Source organism: Rhamphochromis sp. 'chilingali' (genome assembly GCF_963969265.1).
Source record: "Rhamphochromis sp. 'chilingali' genome assembly, chromosome: 12".
Lineage (NCBI taxonomy): Eukaryota > Metazoa > Chordata > Actinopteri > Cichliformes > Cichlidae > Rhamphochromis > Rhamphochromis sp. 'chilingali'.
This window is the reverse complement of record NC_137939.1, coordinates 19,900,563-19,922,211: the sequence shown is the minus strand read 5'-3', so window position 1 is coordinate 19,922,211 and position 21,649 is coordinate 19,900,563. Positions and strand designations below refer to the sequence as shown.

General features: G+C 39.6%; 1 protein-coding gene across 2 annotated transcripts in view; it reads right to left on the bottom strand.

The window, feature by feature from the left end:
- Positions 1-2,266: 2,266 nt before the first annotated feature.
- The window catches only part of kdm5bb (lysine demethylase 5Bb), a 24,477-nt gene continuing 5,094 nt past the window's right edge, over positions 2,267-21,649 (bottom strand). Inside the window, exons 5-28 of one of the 2 annotated variants that reach the window (XM_080898528.1) lie at positions 21,491-21,547; positions 20,121-20,270; positions 19,910-20,003; positions 19,466-19,587; positions 18,861-19,019; positions 16,541-16,660; positions 16,294-16,452; positions 15,986-16,167; positions 15,699-15,861; positions 15,449-15,568; positions 14,007-14,201; positions 13,551-13,732; positions 13,321-13,445; positions 10,235-10,385; positions 10,009-10,123; positions 9,100-9,455; positions 8,120-8,258; positions 7,020-7,199; positions 6,364-6,525; positions 5,490-5,975; positions 4,895-4,979; positions 4,592-4,800; positions 4,256-4,510; positions 2,267-3,184 (exon numbers count right to left, since the gene is read on the bottom strand). In XM_080898528.1, coding sequence (XP_080754654.1) covers positions 3,047-3,184; positions 4,256-4,510; positions 4,592-4,800; positions 4,895-4,979; positions 5,490-5,975; positions 6,364-6,525; positions 7,020-7,199; positions 8,120-8,258; positions 9,100-9,455; positions 10,009-10,123; positions 10,235-10,385; positions 13,321-13,445; positions 13,551-13,732; positions 14,007-14,201; positions 15,449-15,568; positions 15,699-15,861; positions 15,986-16,167; positions 16,294-16,452; positions 16,541-16,660; positions 18,861-19,019; positions 19,466-19,587; positions 19,910-20,003; positions 20,121-20,270; positions 21,491-21,547 — 4,104 coding nt within the window. In that variant the 3' untranslated portion in view covers positions 2,267-3,046. The remainder of the gene's footprint in view (positions 3,185-4,255; positions 4,511-4,591; positions 4,801-4,894; positions 4,980-5,489; positions 5,976-6,363; positions 6,526-7,019; positions 7,200-8,119; positions 8,259-9,099; positions 9,456-10,008; positions 10,124-10,234; positions 10,386-13,320; positions 13,446-13,550; positions 13,733-14,006; positions 14,202-15,448; positions 15,569-15,698; positions 15,862-15,985; positions 16,168-16,293; positions 16,453-16,540; positions 16,661-18,860; positions 19,020-19,465; positions 19,588-19,909; positions 20,004-20,120; positions 20,271-21,490; positions 21,548-21,649) is intronic. The other variant, XM_080898529.1, reaches the window with a different exon arrangement.

Below are 21,649 nucleotides of genomic sequence, written 5' to 3'. Positions count from 1 at the left end.
TGTCTTTGTCCCAGCTGCTTCCTGTTAATGAATTCAATTTATCGTCACATAAGGAGCTGCTTCTATCACCAAGCTTCTCCCCCTGCTGTGAGAGGAGGAAATGTCCCCCAAACACAAAGACTTCAGACAGGCGTCGATAGGAAATGCGTGCACAATTATAAAGCAGGGCTTAGGCACATTTCACGTATTTGTTAGTAAGTAGTCTGATAAAATACCTAAAAATAATCATGTCACTGTGCAGGTCCACATGTTTGCTTTGTGCTAGGTCTGGACAAGTATTTATCAGATTTAGAAAGATTACACATAATCTGAAGTATGGACTTTGGAGTATAAAAACAAGTATAAACAGATAGATACTTTTATCAAGGGAATTAATCAGGCTCAAGGACTCTGAAATGATCACATTCATGCCAGTAGTTGGAAAGCTGCTGCCACAATGGTGGCATCTTATAGGGTTTCATAAGTCCTTGCAGCTTTTTCAGCAGTACGTAATTCTGCAAAGATATTTATTTATGTGGAATCTTTAAATTTATTAATTATTGCTAATTTTAGCAAATGACAATAATAATAGATTTAGATATGCTGTTCCTGTATCAGACAATTGGCTGAATGGTAAACACATTCTGAATTTCATTCTGAGTTTAATGGCAGCATCACATTTCAAAAAAGTTAGAACATGGCCATGTTTACCACTGTGTGGCATCCAGTCTTCTTTTAACAACACTCTGTAAACATCTGGGAACTGAGCTGCTGGACTTTTAAGGGGAAAATAGTCTCAGTCTTGTCTGATAGAGGATTCTAGCAGCTCATTCTACTCTTATACTAAAAAAACAAGCTGTTGTAATAACTAAAATATGAAATATGCAAGGCCTTCCCTGAAAAAGATGTCATCTGGATGTATGTTGCTCTGAAACCTTTCCAGATGTGCAAGCTGCTAATTGCATGGGAACTAATGCACCTCCATACCATCACAGATGCAGGCTTTTGAACTGAGCGCTGATATCAAGCTGGATGGTCCCTCTCCTCTTTAAGGACGTCAGATTTCAAGTTGTCTAACCCCAGAACAGATTTCCACGTTGCTCATTTTAAATGAGCTTTGGCCCAGAGAGAGTTTCTGGATCATATTCACATATGGCTCCTTCTTTGCATCATAGAGCTTTAACCTGCACTGGATGAACCATGTTCACAGACAATGACTTTTGGAAGTGTTCCTGAGCCCATCCAATAATTAAATAACAGAATCATGTCTGTTTTTAATGCAGGGCATGGCTTTTGTCCCTCGCAGACAGAGATTTCTTCGGATTCTCTGAATATTTTGATCATATTTTCATCTATAAATGATGAGATATTCAAAGTCTTCACAGTTTTACATCGACCAACATTATCCTGAAATTGTTCCACAGTTTTTTTAATTTACATTTTACACAGTTATCCTGATGTTTCTGAAAGTGAGGGTGTAATTTAAAGATTAGCATCCTATTAAATTATTAAACACTGAAAATAACTGAAATTTTATTCTGCGTTACACAGAATGAAAAATTGGGTTCTCAAACTTGTTTTGACAGGCCCGACTTCAAAAGATAAAAATGTTGATCAATTATTGATAATTAAAAGGTTTCAAAATTGAATTTCTGTAAAAATAAAACATAAATATAAGCTCTGTAGATTCAGATTTTATGTTTTCCTCCTGGTTGTCCACACCCCACCATCTCTGTCACCTACCAGTGAGATCGCAGAACCACCGAATGTTATCATTACTGTCAGACAGAAAACTGAAGCAATCTCGCCTGTTTCCGCACTGCGATCATTCAGAACAATATTTTTTTTTGGTAGAGGATTCAGACCCTTTGATAAACAATAAATACTAATAAATAAACAGTAAAAATACTCTAATTTACACTGTTTCTTAAGTAGTGTAACCACAATCCGGAAAATGATATTAAATTATTGACGTCAGCATCTGGTTAGACTCCGTGTTTACGGATCATTCAGGTCTTTATTGTCTGGCTTCAAAGATAAATATAACTGGGGATCATAAATGTTTATTGTAAAATTTGTTTCATGATGAAGCAATAAAAATCAGCATTATCAGGGTTTAATGATTATTACATTTTAAAAATCTGGTTTTTAGAATAGTTAGTCACTGTGATCTCTGATGGGTAAACTTGTATGACCACTGTCTGAACAGCGTATTTAAATCCTGTTTTGGAGGACAGGCAGTGTTTTTTTGTTTTTACTACATTGAAGTGAAAGGACAAGGCATATCCATAGAACAAAAGGGCTTTATTCCACAATATAAACTTGTAACATCTTCAGCTACTCCAGGTCCTTCCTGCTGTTTCCCGTGATGGGTTACAAGGCGAGGATCTGCCCAGCCTAGCAGCCTCTTTTTCCTTTGGCGTGCCGCAGTGTTTCTCCGTAACCCAGACACGTAACCCAGTAGCTTTCTGTACATCACACCATCATCGCTAAAACACAACTCAGCCGAGATCAAAGCCATTTAAGTCGATTCAGACAAAAATTATTGCTCAGATAAATAAAACTATTCTACAAAACAAAAAATGGGAATAATTATATTAAGATGCATGTACTAAACACTGGATTTCAAAGAAAAAAAAAGTCATTTTTTGGGGGGTGAAAACCTCGACTTCTGTCCCCTTAGCTCTGGTTTAACATGCAAGAAAGTTTTAAAGAAGATAATATTAACCCTTGATTAATTCTCTTTACCGGGGGGGAGGGGGGTTCATGGTGTAAGACTCCTTTGCGTCGATGTAACGGGATGCCATGCAGCAGACTTCACATCCTGTGTTTTTCTTTTTTTCATTTAGACAACCACAAACAATTCATAAGAAGGAGGAAATATATATAATATATATATGTAAAAATACAAAAAAATAACTAAACATTATAGTTCTGGACAACATGTCAAAGAGGAGATAGCACCGTTGTTACAAAAGGGTTAGACAGACGGGACGAGGGGGTGAAGAGGGGTACGGGGTCAGTGACCCTCCAGACTGAAGACACGCCTCCCTTCAGAATGACATCTTTACTTTCTTACGCGCCCGTCGTTCAGTGTACACGTGACGCAAATGTAGTCCTCCTTCTCGGCCATTTCTGCCGTAACGCCGACGCACACTTGGTGAAACCACTGATTGCAGCTGCCGTCACACTGGACCCAATTCACCTGCAGAAACACACAAGTCAGTCAACATCACAGCTAAACAACAGGTCTACACTTCCAAAAGCTATATGCTCCACAATGTTCACCAACACCACCTGTGTTTTCATGGAGAGCAGCAAAACAATTTACAAGCTCGACCAAACAAGGTACCACCTATGCCATCAATGGAAAAAATCTAATAAAGATTTAGAGTTAGTCTGCAGTCGGATATTCATTGAAAAATTCAGTTAATCCGGAGGAAAGTTTTAGTTTGCGTTTATCCTGAAAAAATTCCCCTCCGTCCTGTTTATGATAGACCTGTCACACATATTCAATCAAGGGATCAACAGGAGAATCTAACATATATTTAAAGTTAAATGTGTCCTCCAAGAGATGATGGCTATGTTCTACTTCATGATGTTGTTGTTATTTAGTTTGTTTGTCTTACAAAATTGGAAATCCTTCAAACTCAAAGTCACGGGAACAGCATAGCTGGAGGGGGAGGATAGTTTCCACCATCATTACACCACCTCCCTGTGTTTTTTAAAACTCATCCACCTGGAAACTGGAGTTTGAGGTTTGGCCAGTTTGACTGACAGATGTCCCGACACAGCTTTAGCTGATCAACCCTCCTCGGGCTCGACTCTGCTAATTTGAATGCCTGACTTGAATATCTCCGCTGTGGGGGGTGCCTTTTTTTGTTGATCTGACTAATATTAATTCCTGCTGTGAGGTACAGACCCCCTCAGAAGTCTGTGACGTTGTTAAGGGGTCACTTTTGGCTCCAAAAATCTCACCCATAACCCGCCAACACATTTATGTGAAGGCTTTATGTTAATAAAATGAAATATTAAAATGTCATTCACCAGAAACCTACAGCACAGAGTTTTTGCACAGGTTTGTCTGGGAGCGCTGGTGTTTGCTGTTCACGATCAATTCTTTAGATAAAAATAAAGATTACAGCTCGTCTTGTTTTTGAAGCAGCAGTTTCCTGACCGGAGATGAGGTCCTCATATCGAAGACAGTAAAGTAACCTTAGCCTGTCCTCTGCAGACTAAATCCATTTATGTGGCTCCTGTCAGAGGTCTTTCTCACCTCATCTCCCTCTGGCAGCTGACACCTCTCTGCTGGACACACAGCCATTTCCTCATCAGAGTCGTCAGACTGGGAGAAGTTGGAGCGCGGGGAGGACGAGGTCGAGGTTTGCCTGCGCTGTGGATTCTTTTTATTCATCTTTTGTCTCTTGTGAGAGTGCTTTTTGTCCTTCGCTCTGCGCTCTCCATCTGAGCTGTCTCTCTCCAGATGCCGCTTCACCTTCTTTTCTGAGCTGCTTGCACCTTTGGCACCATCCTGAAAATAAAATCAGCACGATGAAACTGGCGCTGCAGTGTTCAGGATGTGAAATGGTTCCTTTATTGGTTTGGCTTGTACCTGGTTCAGTGGCAGATTTGTTCCCTGAGAGTTAAACTGCATGTGTTTCTCACAGTCTGTGGGCTCCTCCTGTGGTGGTGACATGCATGGGTTTGTTTGCTGGCTGCTGGCTCTGTCCAATAAGACAAGGTAGAGGCTCTGCACCTCTGGCAAAGACACCTGCAGAAGGAGCCCCTCCACCATCAGCTCTTCCAGGTCCCGACTCAAACCTGCAACATAAACACGCAAAATCTAAAATGTGACAATCTGAAACGACAGAAAAACTGCGAGTCATGTCTTCATGAAGTGGCTCAGGACACTGACCGTGCAGCGGTATGCATCTCTGCTCGGTGTAGAAGACGGTCTGAGCATGGCTTGTCCTATTCCACTCTGGAGTCAAACAAGGAGCCTGTATCAAAACCATCAAACTCCGATGTTAACACACGCAGGTAGGTGATAATAAAAACAACTCTTTAAGCTTTAAAGAGGGCTGGAACTGAGCTCTACATATGAATCAGATTTGTGTCATTTCTGCAGCTTCTAAGACACCTATCATCTTTTTATTACATCTCACAGCACCCTTTAATGGTGCATTTCTCCTCCTTCATTATTTTATTTTATTTTTTTACACCTGCCAGATGATTTATACTAATATACTAATATATCTCCTTCTGTTAGCTCCTTCTGTTTTGTACGAAATGCTTGGAAAAGCTGTAAAAACCTGATCCTGAACCAAAATCTTAAAATGGTTTTGTAAGGGAACTGGTTTATTGTGTCATGTGGAGAAAATCTAACTCTCTGTTGCAGACGTACATTTTCATTTAGCAGAGTTGGGGAGAGAATTGTTCCCCATCATTACCAATTAACATTTGCAAAAAATTAACTGCTTAAAAAGTGGCACAAAGAGATGAGGAGTGACCTGAGTGTTGCTCTGAGGGTTGTCACTGCCTGAAACCCAGCGGGTGAGAGTGGGAGGAGTTCCTGGCCTCTCTTCGAGTTCTGGTAGGTTACATGCCTGTGAAACCTCCTGCGCTCGCTGCTGCCAGTTTACTGTCCTCTCCATCAGATAGTGCAGTGCATCACCCTCCGGAAGGCGCACCCCGATGTGCCGCAGTGATGCCAGCAGAGAGAGGACTTTGCTGAAGGGGGGCTTTTCTGACCGCTGGCACTGCGGACAAAGCCATGGCTGTGTTTTGCAGGGATCTGACGGGTCTCTGACGCACACGCTGTGGAAGGCATCCCTGCAGAGTTCGCACTGTAGCATCGCACCCATGGGCGCCCTCTGACAGAAACACACCCTCAGGTCCATGCAGTCTGCCGTGGGAAGGAGCTTTGACTCATTTGCTGCCCTGAGATTAGAGAAAGCCTCCATCTCCCTCACCCACAGCTCCTCAAGAGTTGCCATCTGTTGAATAAAACATACTCAGTATTTTTCCTGATGAATTTCAGCAGTCAGATCTCTACCGCAGTGATTAAGCAAATAATTACTGTGTTATCATAATATTACAGCGAATGTTTGAATAAAAGTTAGTTTTTTTCTTAAATTGACTGTTATCACCCTGTTCAGCATTGTGCCCCTTATCAAGTTTGACTGCTCAACACACATCCCAAGCACCCTTCTATATGCAGTTAAGCTTTTCCTGCAACAACCTGAAAAGACAAGACTTTCCTTCCGCTCAAAACTACTTCTCGTCATCAGGATCTGACCACCAAAACGTCAAAATCAGGTAACTCAGCAAACTTTATTCTTTTGAAGCACACGTGTCTCAGGGAATAGCTCTTTGAATACTTACTGCAGAGGTAGAATCCGTGGTCTCTGAAAGCGCTTTTTCCACATCGCTGAGCGTATTGAACCTCGAAGTTTTCTTTTTGTTACTTTTAGGTGATTCCTTTCCTTTCTTTGCCTTCCTCTTTGGAGAACCGACGTTTCCAACTTCACATCGGGGACAAAGAACCTGCAGAGAACAAAAGCCTTGTGAGTCTCCTGGACTAACAGGACCTAAAACTAACAACCTCTGCCTTTGACACAGGGATTTTATCTGCACCGAGCCTTAAAATAAAGGAAATTGTGCTCCTGTTTACACTTAACCCTGCATGTTATTATTGTGCCAGACACTACAACGAAGCCTGAATTTGATGGAAATAAATGATTTTCACGTAGAAGTTTGGCAATAGTTTTGGTGACTAACTGTTTTGTCTAATACAGTTTATTGGGTAAGATCCCATAAAAAACATCTTCAAATGTTTTCTTTGTTTCCAGAGAATCCAATACAGTATACATATACAGTATTCAAATTCATTAAACACAAGCTCAACTCTCTCCACACAAAGAGAAGTAGAAACAGGAAGGATCGGACAAGTCAAACATTTTCTGCCTGCCAGGTTTTAACCTCAGCAGATAATATTTCAAAATGTCCTAAAAATCCTTTTAAATCTAATTTAATTTTACCTCCAGCAAGGTGAGGCTTGAGTCTTTCTGAAGGAAAGTTGCTGCTGCTGATTCTTTCCATTCCTGCACTTGTGCCATGAGAGACTCCAGCCTGTCTAAAGGCTCCAGGTGGACTTGAATGGCTTGTCCTCGTAGCACCATGTCAGAGAGGGTGTCCACCATCGGGATGCAGCCGCTGACCTGAATCAAGAAGATTATTTTAGTGTAACACGCTTTTTTTGCCCCACTGATACCCTGAACCAGCTGACCAGTTATGTTGGCCTCGTTTACATTTTACTGGTCCTTAAAAAAAACAACTAATAATTTTCATTAAGTTATATACTACTGAATAGCTTAATAGTTATAATAACACAAAGAATTAATTATTCTAAAAAAATATTCTGAAGAATAATTAAAAAGTAAAGCCTTCAAATAAAGGAAGTTGTGCTCCTGTTTACACTCAACCCTGCATGTTATTATTGTGCCAGACACTGAAAGGCACGGCAAAACATACAATACGTAAGCCAGCACTTTTTTTCAGTATGCTATATAGTTGCTGTATAAAATAAATCAGCAGAGGATGGGATCAGGCAAAAAGATACAATACATGAGTCGTTTTGGACTTTTCCACTCAGAGATTTCGATTGTAGTTACAGTAATTGTTGACTTTCTTTTCCCCCTGTTTTCGCTGCACCGCCTCTTTCCTCTCACTGCGTGTGTGGGTCAGAGTGGAGAGGCTCCAGCCTCAAAATAACTACGACAGCGTCACCTTCACTGCTGCTGTGAAACACGGAGGCTGAATCTAAAAATAGTTTTTACTCACACACCCCTTCACACTTTTTACACCCCAGACGCCTCTATTTTTGGTCACAAATGTGAGTGACACAGTTTCACTGCCTTCCTGCTGTCTTTTATACGCCTCTAAGAACAGCCTCTTTGTTGCAGTAACCTCACGCACTTCCTTTAAACTGGCAATAAGTTACTAACAAGTTTTCATGACAGGAGAACTCTCAATCGTTATAAACACCATCACAATTGTTTTTAAGTCACACCCTATCAAAATAACATATAATAATATCATATTTCCTAATAGTCCAACCATTCTTAAAATTTCTGCTAACCTGAAGCTCCTCAGCTTCTTGCAGCCACTCTTGGGCTTTTCTGATGGTGTCTTTCAGGAGAAGGCAGTTTGGGAGGTAGGCAGGGATGCTAGATGCCTTCTCAGCAGCAGCACTAAGGGTCTCTATGGAGTGTGGTGGTCTGGTGGGTAGAAAAACACAAATGACGCACCATAGGTTGTAAACATTGGCACAATATTTGCATCAGGTCCATGTTATCTATATTATCCATACCAAGAAATGCCATGACACTTCGTTCACAAGCTTTCTAAATATTTATTTTACCACAAACACTTTCAAAAATGTTCTGTACATACAGGTTTTATTGCATAAAATTGCATAAAACATAAAGCTTATGTTATTTTGAAAACCAAACTTATTTACATTAAATAATATTTTAATTGTCAAACATCTGAAATCTTTTTCAAACACTATCTCAAATTCTGTGAAAACCCCAAATTCAAAGCTGCAGTGGACTAAGCATGATGAGGAAACACAAAACTTTTTTTAAAAATACTGATATTTAAGTCCTGATTGGAGATTAGTTTGCCTGATAATGGTGAGAGTAAATGCGCATTCCTGACAGCCATGCCATTAAAAGCTTCTGAAAAGCACTAATGACAGTTAATACTGGACAGCACTGAGTACCAATGGAATGAGGGCAGAACTAAACATGATGCTCACTTTTTGTTGGTCTTGTTGAATATTCTAGCAGCAGCATTTTGCACTAGCTGTAATTAAAATGAAGCAAAATCAGGAGCACTGACGTAATATTACATTATTCAGTTACAATCAGTGCAAATACCTGGACACAGAGTTAAAGCTAAGAAGCAGAATAACATCTTAGAAATCATCTGGTTTTCTTTTGGATTAAACTCAGAGCATGACAAGCTACCATAATATGTCCTTGTTGCTGTTTTGGAAGCTCCTATCCTGTGGCTATGATGCAAACTTTATCATGGACTAATCGGTGCTGCCCTCACCTGGCTTTAAGAAGACTGCTCGCCTTGTCCTCCCAGTGCTCAGACATAGTGAGCTGCTCCTGAAGTCGTGCCATGGCTTTCTCCACTGACGGATGAGGTGCTAATCCGACTCCCTGGTCGATGAGCCTCCTCATGGTCTCCAGAGTCAGGGTAGCAGGCTGAGCGCTGGCCTGTTGCACCCCCTCCAGCCATCGTGCTTGCTCCAGCCTCACTCTCAGGCGCGGCAGCTCAGGCAGGTCCACGTCGAAGTCGAAGCTGACGTCCAAAAGGCTCTGGATCTCAGCAACACTGGGAAGTTCATCTGCCAGGACCTTCTCGCTGTGCTGCTGGAAGTCTTCAATGCGATTTAAGAGTTCCTGAAGATGGAAAATACAAGAAGTTGAAAAATGTCTTCAAATCAGATCAAGTAGTGCATTTTTATTTATTTAACAGGGAAAGTGCATGTTAGTGGACATTGACGTAAAAAATAAGACGTAAACGTGTAAGATTGTAAGAAAACCACTAATTTACATCTGTAGTCCTCAAGCAGGTCACATCAAACTATGCAATACAGAAAAGACATGTAACGCAAAACACATAAAAACACACAAATAAAAACAATACATCACATAAAGTTCAGAAAAAACTGATCACAGATCTAATGTGTTACGCAGAGGTCTACTTTATTGTCATTAATAAGCTATTCCAACATTTACCTCCCTTCACTGACACCACACTTTGTGGTTCACCTGTGAGGCATAAAACTGTCTCATTTAGCAGTGGCCTTAGTGCCAATCACACTGCCATATTTTTAAATACAAGCAACGCAGGACAGAAACTGCACAAATAACAAAAGCTGCACAATGTGACTTAAAATTAAAGAAATGAAATTTTACTTTGGTAAAAGCAAATTTCTTCTCCTCAGTTTACCTTCAACAGGGGCGCCTGAGGGAGACTGCAGGAGAGGTTATACAGCTGCCGCACAAATGAACTCAGCTCCTCCACAGTCAGCTGGCTCCGTGACTTCCCACTTCCACACCGATACCTGTGTCCATGAGTGAAGAAATCACCCTCATTAAGGCGCCATTACTATTCAACAAGAAGAATGTGTGAGAAGTAATGCATAAGCCTGGGTGACATCGCATATTAATGTTACCTGGTCTGCTTCTTGCCATTCAACAGCTGCTGTGCCACAGACGCGCACTTCTCAGCATCTTGTGTGACCAAACGAAGCCGACGCAGCAGGTCGTTGTCAGGGAACAGCTTGGAGTCTGACTCAGCAAGGAGGGTGCGAAAGACTGGCAGGCCTGAGGAGACAAGAGCAGCTTAATCATAGTCTAACACATTTGCAGCTTAAATAACCCAACATGTTGCTGAGCAACTGATGACTTACTGCAGCAACCTCTTTTTTATTGTTTTTGCTGAACATGGCACTGGCGCTGCAAAGAGTAATAAATACTTTTATCTTATAACTTACACCACTATTGACTTAACTGAGTCTTAGGTTAATTGCTTCCAGGAGCTCTTTGAGGAATTACTTTGCTGACAGTGACAATGGAGCGGAGTCATTGGTAGAAGGATTTTAGGATTTTATTTCTTTATTGACTTTATATAGAATCACTTAGTCCAACAGCTCATTATGATTATTGAGTGTGATTCTAATATCTTCTAATCTAATATCAAAAACAGGAACAAAACTCGGGGTACTTCTTTTTGTGTGTTATGTTATACTGGCCCGGGTCTGGACTGCGATGAGGCACTCACGATATAACAGTGATATGTGCTTTGTGTAGCATGAATGACTGGTTAAAAGGTTGGGGCAAGATAGAACAGGAACTCAGCAAAGAGGAAGAAAGGTGAACAAAAGCACCATGAAAGGCAAAAACAAAGGTGGCAGTGAAGCATTTTCATTGTTTTTAGCATATTGACTCACTTCATCATATACAAGTTCTTTGCCTGTTGTGACTTTTGTGTTCTCTGTCCCAAGGGTTTAACTAAAGGACTTATAGCAGCGCAAACAAGCTGCCCCAGAATGAAAGTAAATACCTCTAACACCTGATCCTAGGTCTGCAAACCACTGTATGCACAGGGGACGCCACTAAAGCTCACCTGGTTGAGCTGTAACACATGTCTTGTGTCTTTACTGTGTTGGGTTGTTTTCAGTGTGTCAGCCCCCCCTCACTGTCTTCCCACTACTGTGTACTCTATACTGGACCATCCAATAAAGGCCAAAAACATTCTGAATGCACAGACACTCACACAGGAAATGCTGACCTTGACTCTGAGCTCGAAACACATTATTTCTAATCGCAGTGCAGCTGCAGAGCAACTTAATATTAGAGCAATATATGCAGTGATGACTCCCCACTTGGCCAATAGAAAGGGGGCTGTCAATGTCCAACATCATTCATTCAAGATGTCTCGCCCAGTGTGTGTTTTAACAGTGTGTGCAAACACAGCTTTGTTAGTCAAAATGCAAACGCAGTGGCACACGTTTGTTTTGAGCTTTCTGAAACCAGAAGTGAGCATATTTGGATGAGCAACTGTACGACTGCAATGCACAAACTCAGATATCTTCCAATTGGTACTAAGTAACAGACTAATAAAGTAGTTGGACAAATTTCTATTTACCTGATTAAAATGCTTCAAAAGACACAAACGGCAGTTTTGTTCAGTGACTCCATTTAGCACAGGTGGACTCTAGCAGACTTCAGTTGGCTACAGCTGCCTGGTACACCTACTCAAAACTTCATCTACCAACAGTTTTTAATCACTGGAGAATCCCAAACAGACAATCCCAAACAATTTCCAAACAATTATTTTTTTAAAAAGCTGTAAACATTTATTTTAATTTTTAAGTCTTTTCATTGGTCCTTTTAATGTGGGAGTTTTGGGGGATTGGGGGCAGTTTTGGCTCTTATGCACTGGCTTCTTTTTTCAGCCCTGCAGGTTACCACTTTGATTTGCTACATGTTTCTCCTATTAAAGCGTCTTAATTAAGATAACGAGAAAAAGCCGTAGAGCTCTCATTTGCAAGTTTTGTAAACTATTTTTGCTCTGCTGTCTATAGCTCCCAAGAACAGTGTGACAGCCTCTTCAGTAAACGAAATTTAATTAAACTAGTGGCACTTTTAAAAATAAACGTCAAACAGTTAACACCATGCTGAGGAGTCTAAACAGGAGGTCGATTACACTTCCTACAGAGTGACACTTTTCCCAGTTTGAGCCTAAAATACATGGAGAGGAGGGATGCTGAGGCAGGCAGATGAAGAGGGGATCCTGCTGCTGTGCCATAATAAACAAGAACACCAAACTCACAGTACGCAGACTGCAGCTGGTGGTGGACGCGTCACACATGACAAACTGTGCAGTTTGTCAAGTGTACAACAGCTGTATTAATTTGATGAGTAGGAAATTTTACGATCTGAAACTGAGGTAGTTAATAAGGTTTGGATACATGTTTGAGTAAAATGAATGGATTTCTCACATCTACTCAGGAAAGCTGACAATCTTCTACTAACAAGGTTTTCATCAGTGCTCTACTTTCTGAGATAAAAGACGAGCAAAATTATATTACTGACTATTTACAGATTGGCAGGCAAAGCAATCCTTTTTAATACGAGTCTTAAACATACATCCATCAACTTTTTTACAATCTTTGCTGGCTTGTTTTCAGCTCAGCACCTGCCCTGTTTTGGTGTAGATGTGTATTTTTCTACTTTTGCAAAACATAGTAGCTACAGAATAAATGAAACCGTCTGCATTTACATGGGCTGTCCATAAACTTCACTTTAACTGTGCCATCGTCTCTTCCAGCAGGTATGAAATCTCCTTGCCAAATGATGACTTGTTTGCTAAACTGAACATAGTGCTTTTGTTTTGGGCTGTAATGATCCATAGCTGTGGCCAGATAACTGAAACGGTTGATGCTAGAATAACCACATTAAATGTGGAAATGGAAAAAGAAAAAGGAGGAGGATGGTAGAGGTGGCTAAAAAGATGATAGAAAGCGAGATTCAGATGCTATTATTACTGCTTACTCAGTCGAGTATAAGCTAATGTTTTAAAATGGAAAGTAGTGCAGTCTTTATTACAGCACCATGGAAGGAGGTTGTCTACTGCAACTTCAAAACATTGGTTTTAAATTTGAATATAGTTTCATTTTCTGAAATTAGGTGCAAGGAAACACTGGTTATTTTACTTAAACACGTGAAACCATCTGTTTGGTCCTTTGCTGCTTACCTTTCTTTTTTTCGAGTTTGGCCTCTAGAGTCTCTGTTACACGGGAGGCCCATTCATCATACAGCTCAGATCGCTGCTTCACAGAATTCATCATCAAAACCAGGTCGTCCAGTGTGTATCTGTAACTGTAGCAGCAAAGCAAAATGATAGATTTTTTTAATAAGATGCACAAATCAGAAGAACCACAGTTTTCTGTAGTTTAATACTAAAAAATAATCAGTGGGACTTACTTCACTGTGTAGTTGGTGACGGGGCAGGAGCAGAGGTTGTTGATGTGGTACAGACAGACCAATACTCCGGGGGTACAGGGACAGGTGATGGCAGACAGGTAGCAGGTAGTCTTGCACTTGAAACATTGCCGCTCGTCATCCTGGAGGTGATCGTACTTTGCCTCCTGGTGGTGCATCGCTCCCTGAAGGTGTGAGATACCAACAAATGCATTAGGTGATGCAGTGTGTGTTTAAACACAACACCTCTTTGCACTTTTTTTAAACATGTATGCTACTTTCACAGCTGGCCAATAAAGCTTAGTGGCACATTTTTACACATTTCTGCGAGGCCAAAACAAAAAAGCAATTTTAAACTAGTGATATGAAAAATAAACCTGTATTTATTTATTAAAAAATAGTCTACACACTATGCAACTCTGTCATTATGTCTACACGAGTTGTTGAAAGATGCTGTACCATTTTCTTCACTTTCTCTCTCAGCTCCTCCTCTTCTCGGATCATGGCGACCATGTCCTTGTGCACGGCTGAGGCCAGAACCACGCTGAGTGTATCTGCTTTTGTGGCCATGTTGCACACCATCTCATCATGCGAAAACACGTTGTACCGATGCAGCATGCGGTAGTGGTCAACACACTGTCTGCCAAGAGGCATCTGGTAGAAGAGAAAGGAGCAAAAGAAAGTTATGTGTGTAATTGGTGATGGAGCAATAGCAGAAGAGAAATTAGTCAGCAGTAGTTTTGAGTAAGTGTGTAAAGAAGAACAAAAAAATGTCAGCCTAATGTAAATATTTTCAGCTTTTCTTACTCTCCTGTGATACTAAAATGAATTTATTTCAACTTGTGGCTACTTTACAAAAGAAAACTAATTTTAAAAAAGCAACATGATCTTTTTTGGGTGAACAGATATAATATAATTTACTTTTAATATAAACTGCCGCTCCACATTTCTCTCCAGTTCATAGTAACAGCCTTTGCATAACACTATGAAAATACTGGAGGTAATCTAAATACTGATGCATGACCCGATAAAGCAGCTTAAGCTTTATTTATAGTCCTGCACTGAATCCCAAAGAGCCTGTGGCATAGGCTGTTGTTGGTATTTGTGTCTGCTTTTCTCTGCCCTCAGCATGATTTTTTTTCCTACCTGCTTCATGGGAAAATTTCTCACAGAGACTTGAACTAAAGCTACTAAAAGTCTTCTCTGCACATTGCGCTGGTGTTCATGGACTCTACAGCCATCACTGGTGCTTCATTCTCTCTTGCGATTGTCTTTCTTTCTCCTGCATGCTATCATGCCACACAGCCTTCTAGATAGTTTACATATTCTCTAATTCTGTGAGAACTCACTTTACTGAGAGGAAATCCCACAATATGTGATCCTTCTGCACCTATTGCTAACAGGTGCCATTGAATACCATCATGAAGGATTCTACTGTGTTTGTTTGAATTTAGAAACACACCAGTGCTCCTAGTACCATTTTACAGTTTCACCATCGGTGTTTTAACCTGTTAAAGGGATGGGCAGCTTTCAGATTTCACACATTCAGTTAACATGACCTCTGTTTTTATAAGACTTAAAGCAGTTGTTATAACAGTGGTTAAAAATGTGTGTTGCTGTGATGCGTAAATACTTTTCTGGGAAGCTGCAGATCAGGTAAAGTGTAGATTTTATACAGAACTATAAATCAAGCTGTAAAGCAGTACTACTAAAATAAGCTGGCATTTTTTTTGTACTCAATCAATGAAAATCTTTCATACTAAAAATAAAAAAAATGACCTTGTTATTCATTCACATCTTCTACTTTCACATAAAATTATATTAGAAAAAGTGTTTTAAATACTTTTTCCAAACAAAAAAGAGATGCTGTTTAGAACAGCGAAAATAAAGGGATTAAATACCCAGTCCACTGTGCAGAAGTTGACCGCCTCAGCAAAGTTGAAGCCCTGATTGAAGCCACTGTGATAAGCTCTAGGAAATGTGATGACAAACTCACCAGCACACTGGTTTGTTCTGTAAATCTGAAGCAAAGTGGAGAGCAGAGAAAATCCTGTGAGAAATATTCAAGTTTTATCTGTATATCCACTTCATAACAGACACTGACTACATATACAGATGTAGACTACACAGGATGTGAAAAAGACTACGAACTGGGACTCCATAGTCCATCAGGGTGTTGGGGTTCATGATAGTGACCAGCTGGTGGAGCAGGTCAGGTTGAGACTCAAAAAGCTCTGGGGCCAGTTTCTTCATAACGTCCTCCAGCTGCTCGGCAGCAAAACCAGGAGCACCATACCAGGTTTTGGGTTCCCCCCTTGAAATGAATAAAATAGAAAAGACTTCACTCCTGCTGGCCAAAAGTGAGGTGCAAATAAAATGTATTTGATTTTAGGAGCTCAAGCAATAATAAACCTATACAAGAAACTTTTTTTGTATACCAGTGCAGGTAATTGATGGAGTAGCTCCAGTGATCCTCGATGTGCCAGCAGAAAGAGGAGAAGCACATGCCAACATAAAGCCACGGCAGCGTCATCCCACAGATGTCAGCTGTTACATGAGTCAGTACAGACGGGTTCATCATCGCCAGGTTGTTGAGGTTCCAGCCACATTTGAGGTATTTCTGCGTGGGGAACGGCATACCCAGGTCAATAGCAGGAATTACAGTGCAATGCTTGTACTTCTTAGTTTACAAAACATGATTCAACAGATGTATGCAAGGTTTTATATTGCTTATTTAGACATTTACCTCATCTGCTGGAGAAACCTTAAATTTTCCATTTGGAATAGGGAATCCACTCCCAAACTCCTTCGAGGCGATATCTGCTCCATACTCTACAGTAACGTCCTCATCAATGGCTCCAACCAAACGCCAAAACTCTTTCTCTACCAGCTCTGTGGGCACCATCTGTAACAAAGAAGTGAGAGGTAATTGAATTTAAAATACTCAGACTGACATAGAGCAGTATGTTTATGTTTGGACCATATCTACTTACATGAACTGGCATGTTGAAGTAATCAGATTTAAAGGCATCTGCCATTTGGCCAAATGCACGCAGGGAATAGTCTCTGTATGCCTGTTCAAACCCGAACGCCTCATGAGGCTTGTTGCATTCCTGTGGGCAAATTTAAAAAAGCCTTTCAAAGATATTGACACGGTTAGCTTTTGTGTGTGTGTGGTTTTTAATTTATACACAATTATTTATGGAATTATGATGCCAAAAACCTATTCTATAACTACATAATTAAAAACATATAGGTAAAAATCTGAGAATTCTGAAATTGAATCTGTGGGAGAATGAATGAACTTCCAGGAGGTAAAAAAACGATCTTGGAGAAAAAGTGAGCAAACCTTTTAAAGCATTTTTTTTTTTAAAGCAGTTCTCTTTCAAACCTCACTCGGTATCTCACTATTGAAAGTGGCCTCTGGCATGACCAATCAAGCAAGCTCCACTATTACCATGTCTGTCCAAAAACGACTAATTACGTCAACAACACAGGGTCCCCGAAACCCTTAGATCAATAGTGTTGGAGCCTGAACATAGAAGACTGTCTCCTAGAGTCTGCAGTCTAGAGAGCCAAATTGGCAGCTTCAAAGACTCAGAACTTTCAGCAACAGTAGAGGAAAGTGAAAGCTGCAGATGAGCAATGGGGCACAGGTGGAAGCATCCCCACTTGGTTTCAGATTTGATATTTCACTCAGTGGTAAAGGGATTCAAGGGTGGCACTCAGGTTGCAGACTGTTATAATGCCAACACCTGAGGAGATCGATCTCCAACCTTCAGCACATACACATCTTAAAAGCCATTTCCAACTTGATTGGGTGTTTTATTATTTTAATTTTCCTCTTGCTCTGACATTTTGACAAACTTCACACTACACTTACAACTTACACCTGGAGAGATGATGCGACCATGAACAGTCTAGGCCAGATTTAAACAGCCATTAACTTCAAAGGCAACAAAACATTGGAGTAACTGCAATTTAGAGGTACTGTCACCTGTACGTTATCACTGAAACTCACTTACTATGTACACTGCTGCAGCTGTTATATATCTAAAACTCAAACTAAACACCATTTTATATCAGTGAAGCAGCAGGTTATATGAGTCAGCCCCCAGCAGAGCATCCTGCCTGAGGTCTCCTCTGAGTATCAGATGCTTAATGGTGTAAGCAGTGTTTCAAAATTAGATAACAAAGAATTAAAAATATTTTTTATATTTCTTTGGCACCCCTCTGGTGGCCTGTGGTAAAAGCCAGCCCTGCCTCCTAAAGGTGTGACGTTCACACATGATTTCTTTTTCTGATTTCCACCCAGAAGACTGTTCAGTTCCACCATATTTTGGCTCTGATTTGGCATTAAAAATACATGGGTGTATTTAGAAGGTCCATACTAAAGTAAAGAGTGGCAAAGAGAAGTGAAATCAAATTATTCTGAGCTTTGCAGGTAGCAAAAGTCTGCCAGACATTAGAGCTGGCTCCCGGAAGGAGAACCTTTAAAACCGACCCTGGGAATACACTGGCTGCACCGGAGTCGTGTTCTTTTTGCGATTTGGCTATGGGAGCTGTTTGAGCCCACTCACTCCTTACATTGCTTAAACTAAGAGAAGTTATACAACTTTTTTGAGCTGTTAATTCTGCTATACAAGCCAGTAAAAGCCCAAAACAAAATACAGATGTAGAACTACGCATTTTAGTTCCCTTTTAATGTTAGCGTTAAGCTATACAGACTTTGAGTAACAGTTTAAGATAACCATACCTAAGAAACTTTCAATTGTAGTTACAGTATTAGTGTAGTTTTGTAACACATTTTCATTAGTGATGAGAGATTCTTGTATTTAGTGCAGTTACACTTGTTGCAGAACAAGTGACACTGATCTTACTTCTTATTTGTTGTACTGTAACCCAACCCAGTACTGTTTTTCTAAGCCAAACAAACAGATAGCAAAAGTGAAAGTAAACTACAGGATCACAGTCTTTACGTCACTGATAACATACCTGCTTATATGTTCTTTTAAAAACAAACACTATAAAACCTGGCAACAGCTTAAAAAACAAATACATTTACAATAAACAAAAGTAAACAATAATGTTTATAGATGGACTACACAGTATTTATGCACTACTTAGAAGCTTTAAACATCCATTCCACCTTATAGATGTTATAGATGGTTTACAAAGAATTATTAAGTAATAATTAATATTATTTAGTATTTTTTCAATATTTGCTAACAGTGAAAAACTATTTAGCTCATTTTTCTATGTATTAACGATAGTAATTATAAAGTGTTACCAGACTGTGCTGTTTAATCTCACCTGAGCCAGACACTTGGGGCACCTCCAGTCTCCTCTGGGAACGTCGTGCAGAGGAGGGATCAAACAGAAGGTGTGGTAGCTGTCGTCACAGCCATCACACAGCAACAGGCGGTCTTCATCTCCCCCACTGCCACACACCAGACAAACAACCAGATCCACCTGGGCAATAACAACAGGAGCAGTTTGTAGTGAGACGAAAATAAACAGATAGAAATGAAAAACATTTTTTACATAGACTGAAATCTACCAGAACTCAGTATATTTATTACAAAAATGAAGAATTTTAACATGCATGTTAAAAATATACTTTGAAATGCTGTCAGTTTTAAAGGATCAGTTATGGTGCATGATATTTTAAACCTCATTTTTTCTCTTCTTACATTACTTCTGCCTTCTTTTCTTGTGCTATTGTATCTTTTAGTTTATGTAATTACATTCAGCATTAAAATGTCACATTTTTTTTGTTATGTGTTATTTGTGCTCTTCAAAAAATGATACATATTTAATGGACAAAGGAAGCAACTTAGTCAAATGACAAAAACTTAGGGTGGATTTCTCATCATGTTGCATTAAACTAAACACACACTCTTTTGGTGTCTACTTACTGGACTTGGAGGAACTGGAGGCATGACTTTCTTATACCGTGACTTGGGAACTTTGTCAGCTTCAAATATTAGTTCCTTGGTTTCAACTGGTTCCTGTTTCACCAGAATTGGAATCTCTTTCTCTGCAAGGCCACAAGAAACGTTACTATGACCAAGAAGAGGATTATCCTTTACAGGAAATGTTTAAAAATACATGGACTCCATATTTGGTATTTTTAAGTTACTATAGAAATATTATTTTCTTGGCTAAAGGAGGATTTGTAACTACTGAATATATGTTTAATTACCATTCATTTCTGCTTATCGCTACTTAACACTCTTCTTACAACATTCATACATGTTTATTAATGCTTAATGATTCCAAACAAAGTGTGTTGAAGTGTTTGCATTAATGTTGTGAATATCAACAGAATAACTGTTTTCGCTCTGGGGTGTGGGTCTAACCTGGTTCTGTCTTGACAACAAAAGACCCCATCCTCCGCCTCAGGTTTGGCTTGCTATCACCGGGCTCACCTGGTTCAGTCTTCACACAGACAGCCTACAGACAAAGTGAGAACTGAAACGTCAAACTACGAGATTCTTCAAATAACTGTTGAATAGTGAAGCTTGTACTGATGGTTTCAGGGCAGTTTTAGTCAGGCTTTGTGGCTCCCACCTCACACTTCATGCGCTTGGCTCTGCGAGCACTTGGACAAGCATCAGGTATCTGGACAGGTGTCCTCTGAGCCTGGTCCTGCAGCTTCTGCTCCTTGATGTCTGTGCCCTCCTCTGCACTGTCGACCGGCTGGACAGGCTTCTGAACACACTGAAAGAGCCAGCGAGGGAGAACTATATCACAAAGGCTATTAGAAAGAACCTATGCGACTAACTGGAAATACCTGTATAATCAGATGCAGTAATCAGGAAGATATAAACTGACTGCCAGGTAGTACAGTACAGTTAACTACAACTAAAACTAAAAGTAAGAGTAGAAGAAATATTTTATTTAAATATTTAAATAAATAAACTGAAATTTAAAAAAGATTATAGACTAAAGGAAAAAATGGAAACTGCCTGAAACAAAATTAACTAAAATAAAAAAAAAAAAAAAATACATATAAGAATATAAAAAATATCATTTAGTCTTTCTCACTCTGATGAAGTTTGTTAACCACTGTCAGGCACTGGTGTAAAAGTTTAATAAGATAACTGGCGGAAAAAAGGTACATTTACTCTAGCATTTTTGTATTTTTTTTTATTAATCTTTATCTTGTTTAATTTTTGTATTCTTTTCTTTCTCTTTTCAGAGAAAGTTTATATTCTTTATACTGATGTTTATATTGTTTGAAAATATTTTGTTTTCATTAGATTCAGTGTTAGTTTTGATCTGTAAATTATAATCACATGTGTGGTACTTCTCACGGACGTGATTCAAGAAGTTCAGAGTATGACAATACAAACACAATATTTCACATCATGTACACATTCTTAGACAAACACATGCAATAAGGACTTAATAGTGTATCTGGTATTCAGAGTTATTTTAGTTTTGGTATTATAGTTTTAAGAGTGGATTTTATTGTTAAAATATCCAGATGTGGTTTACTTTTTTTTAAAGTTTGGTATCATTTGGTATTTAAGAGTGTTTATGGTGAAACAGTCAAAGAAGAAATGTCCATGAGGAGGATGTGGTTAGTTTGTCACCTCAAACAGGGAGCAAAGAAACATGCCAAATTAAACAGAAGGATGTGTGTGAGTTGAGACAGTTTGTGTGTGAAGGTAAGGTATCTCAGACTCTCAGGAGTTTGACTTTTTAGTTTAACTAATTACCAACAGCAGGTTATTGTGTGGATAACACATTACAACTGCAGAAAGTAGATCAAGGTGAAGATACCGTTAACTGACACTAAGATTAACTGTTTTATGAAGAGATTTAAATGTTGTCTGTAAATATAGCCCCACAACTTTATGCTGCCCAGCCACAGATAAACATGCATTTTGTTAGATGTGAGGCTGAGTAGCTTCTTAAACGTGACACAAACGTACTTCTTGAAGTTCAGGATCAGCCTCCAAAAGCATCAGTTTGGAAGCTGGATCTGGTGCCTAAGGCAGGAGAGAGCTTTGGTGATTACAGAGTTTAAAGTGACCTGTGTAAGAGGTCACAAATGACCAATTAAATTATCTCTCTTGCAAAATCTCATGAAA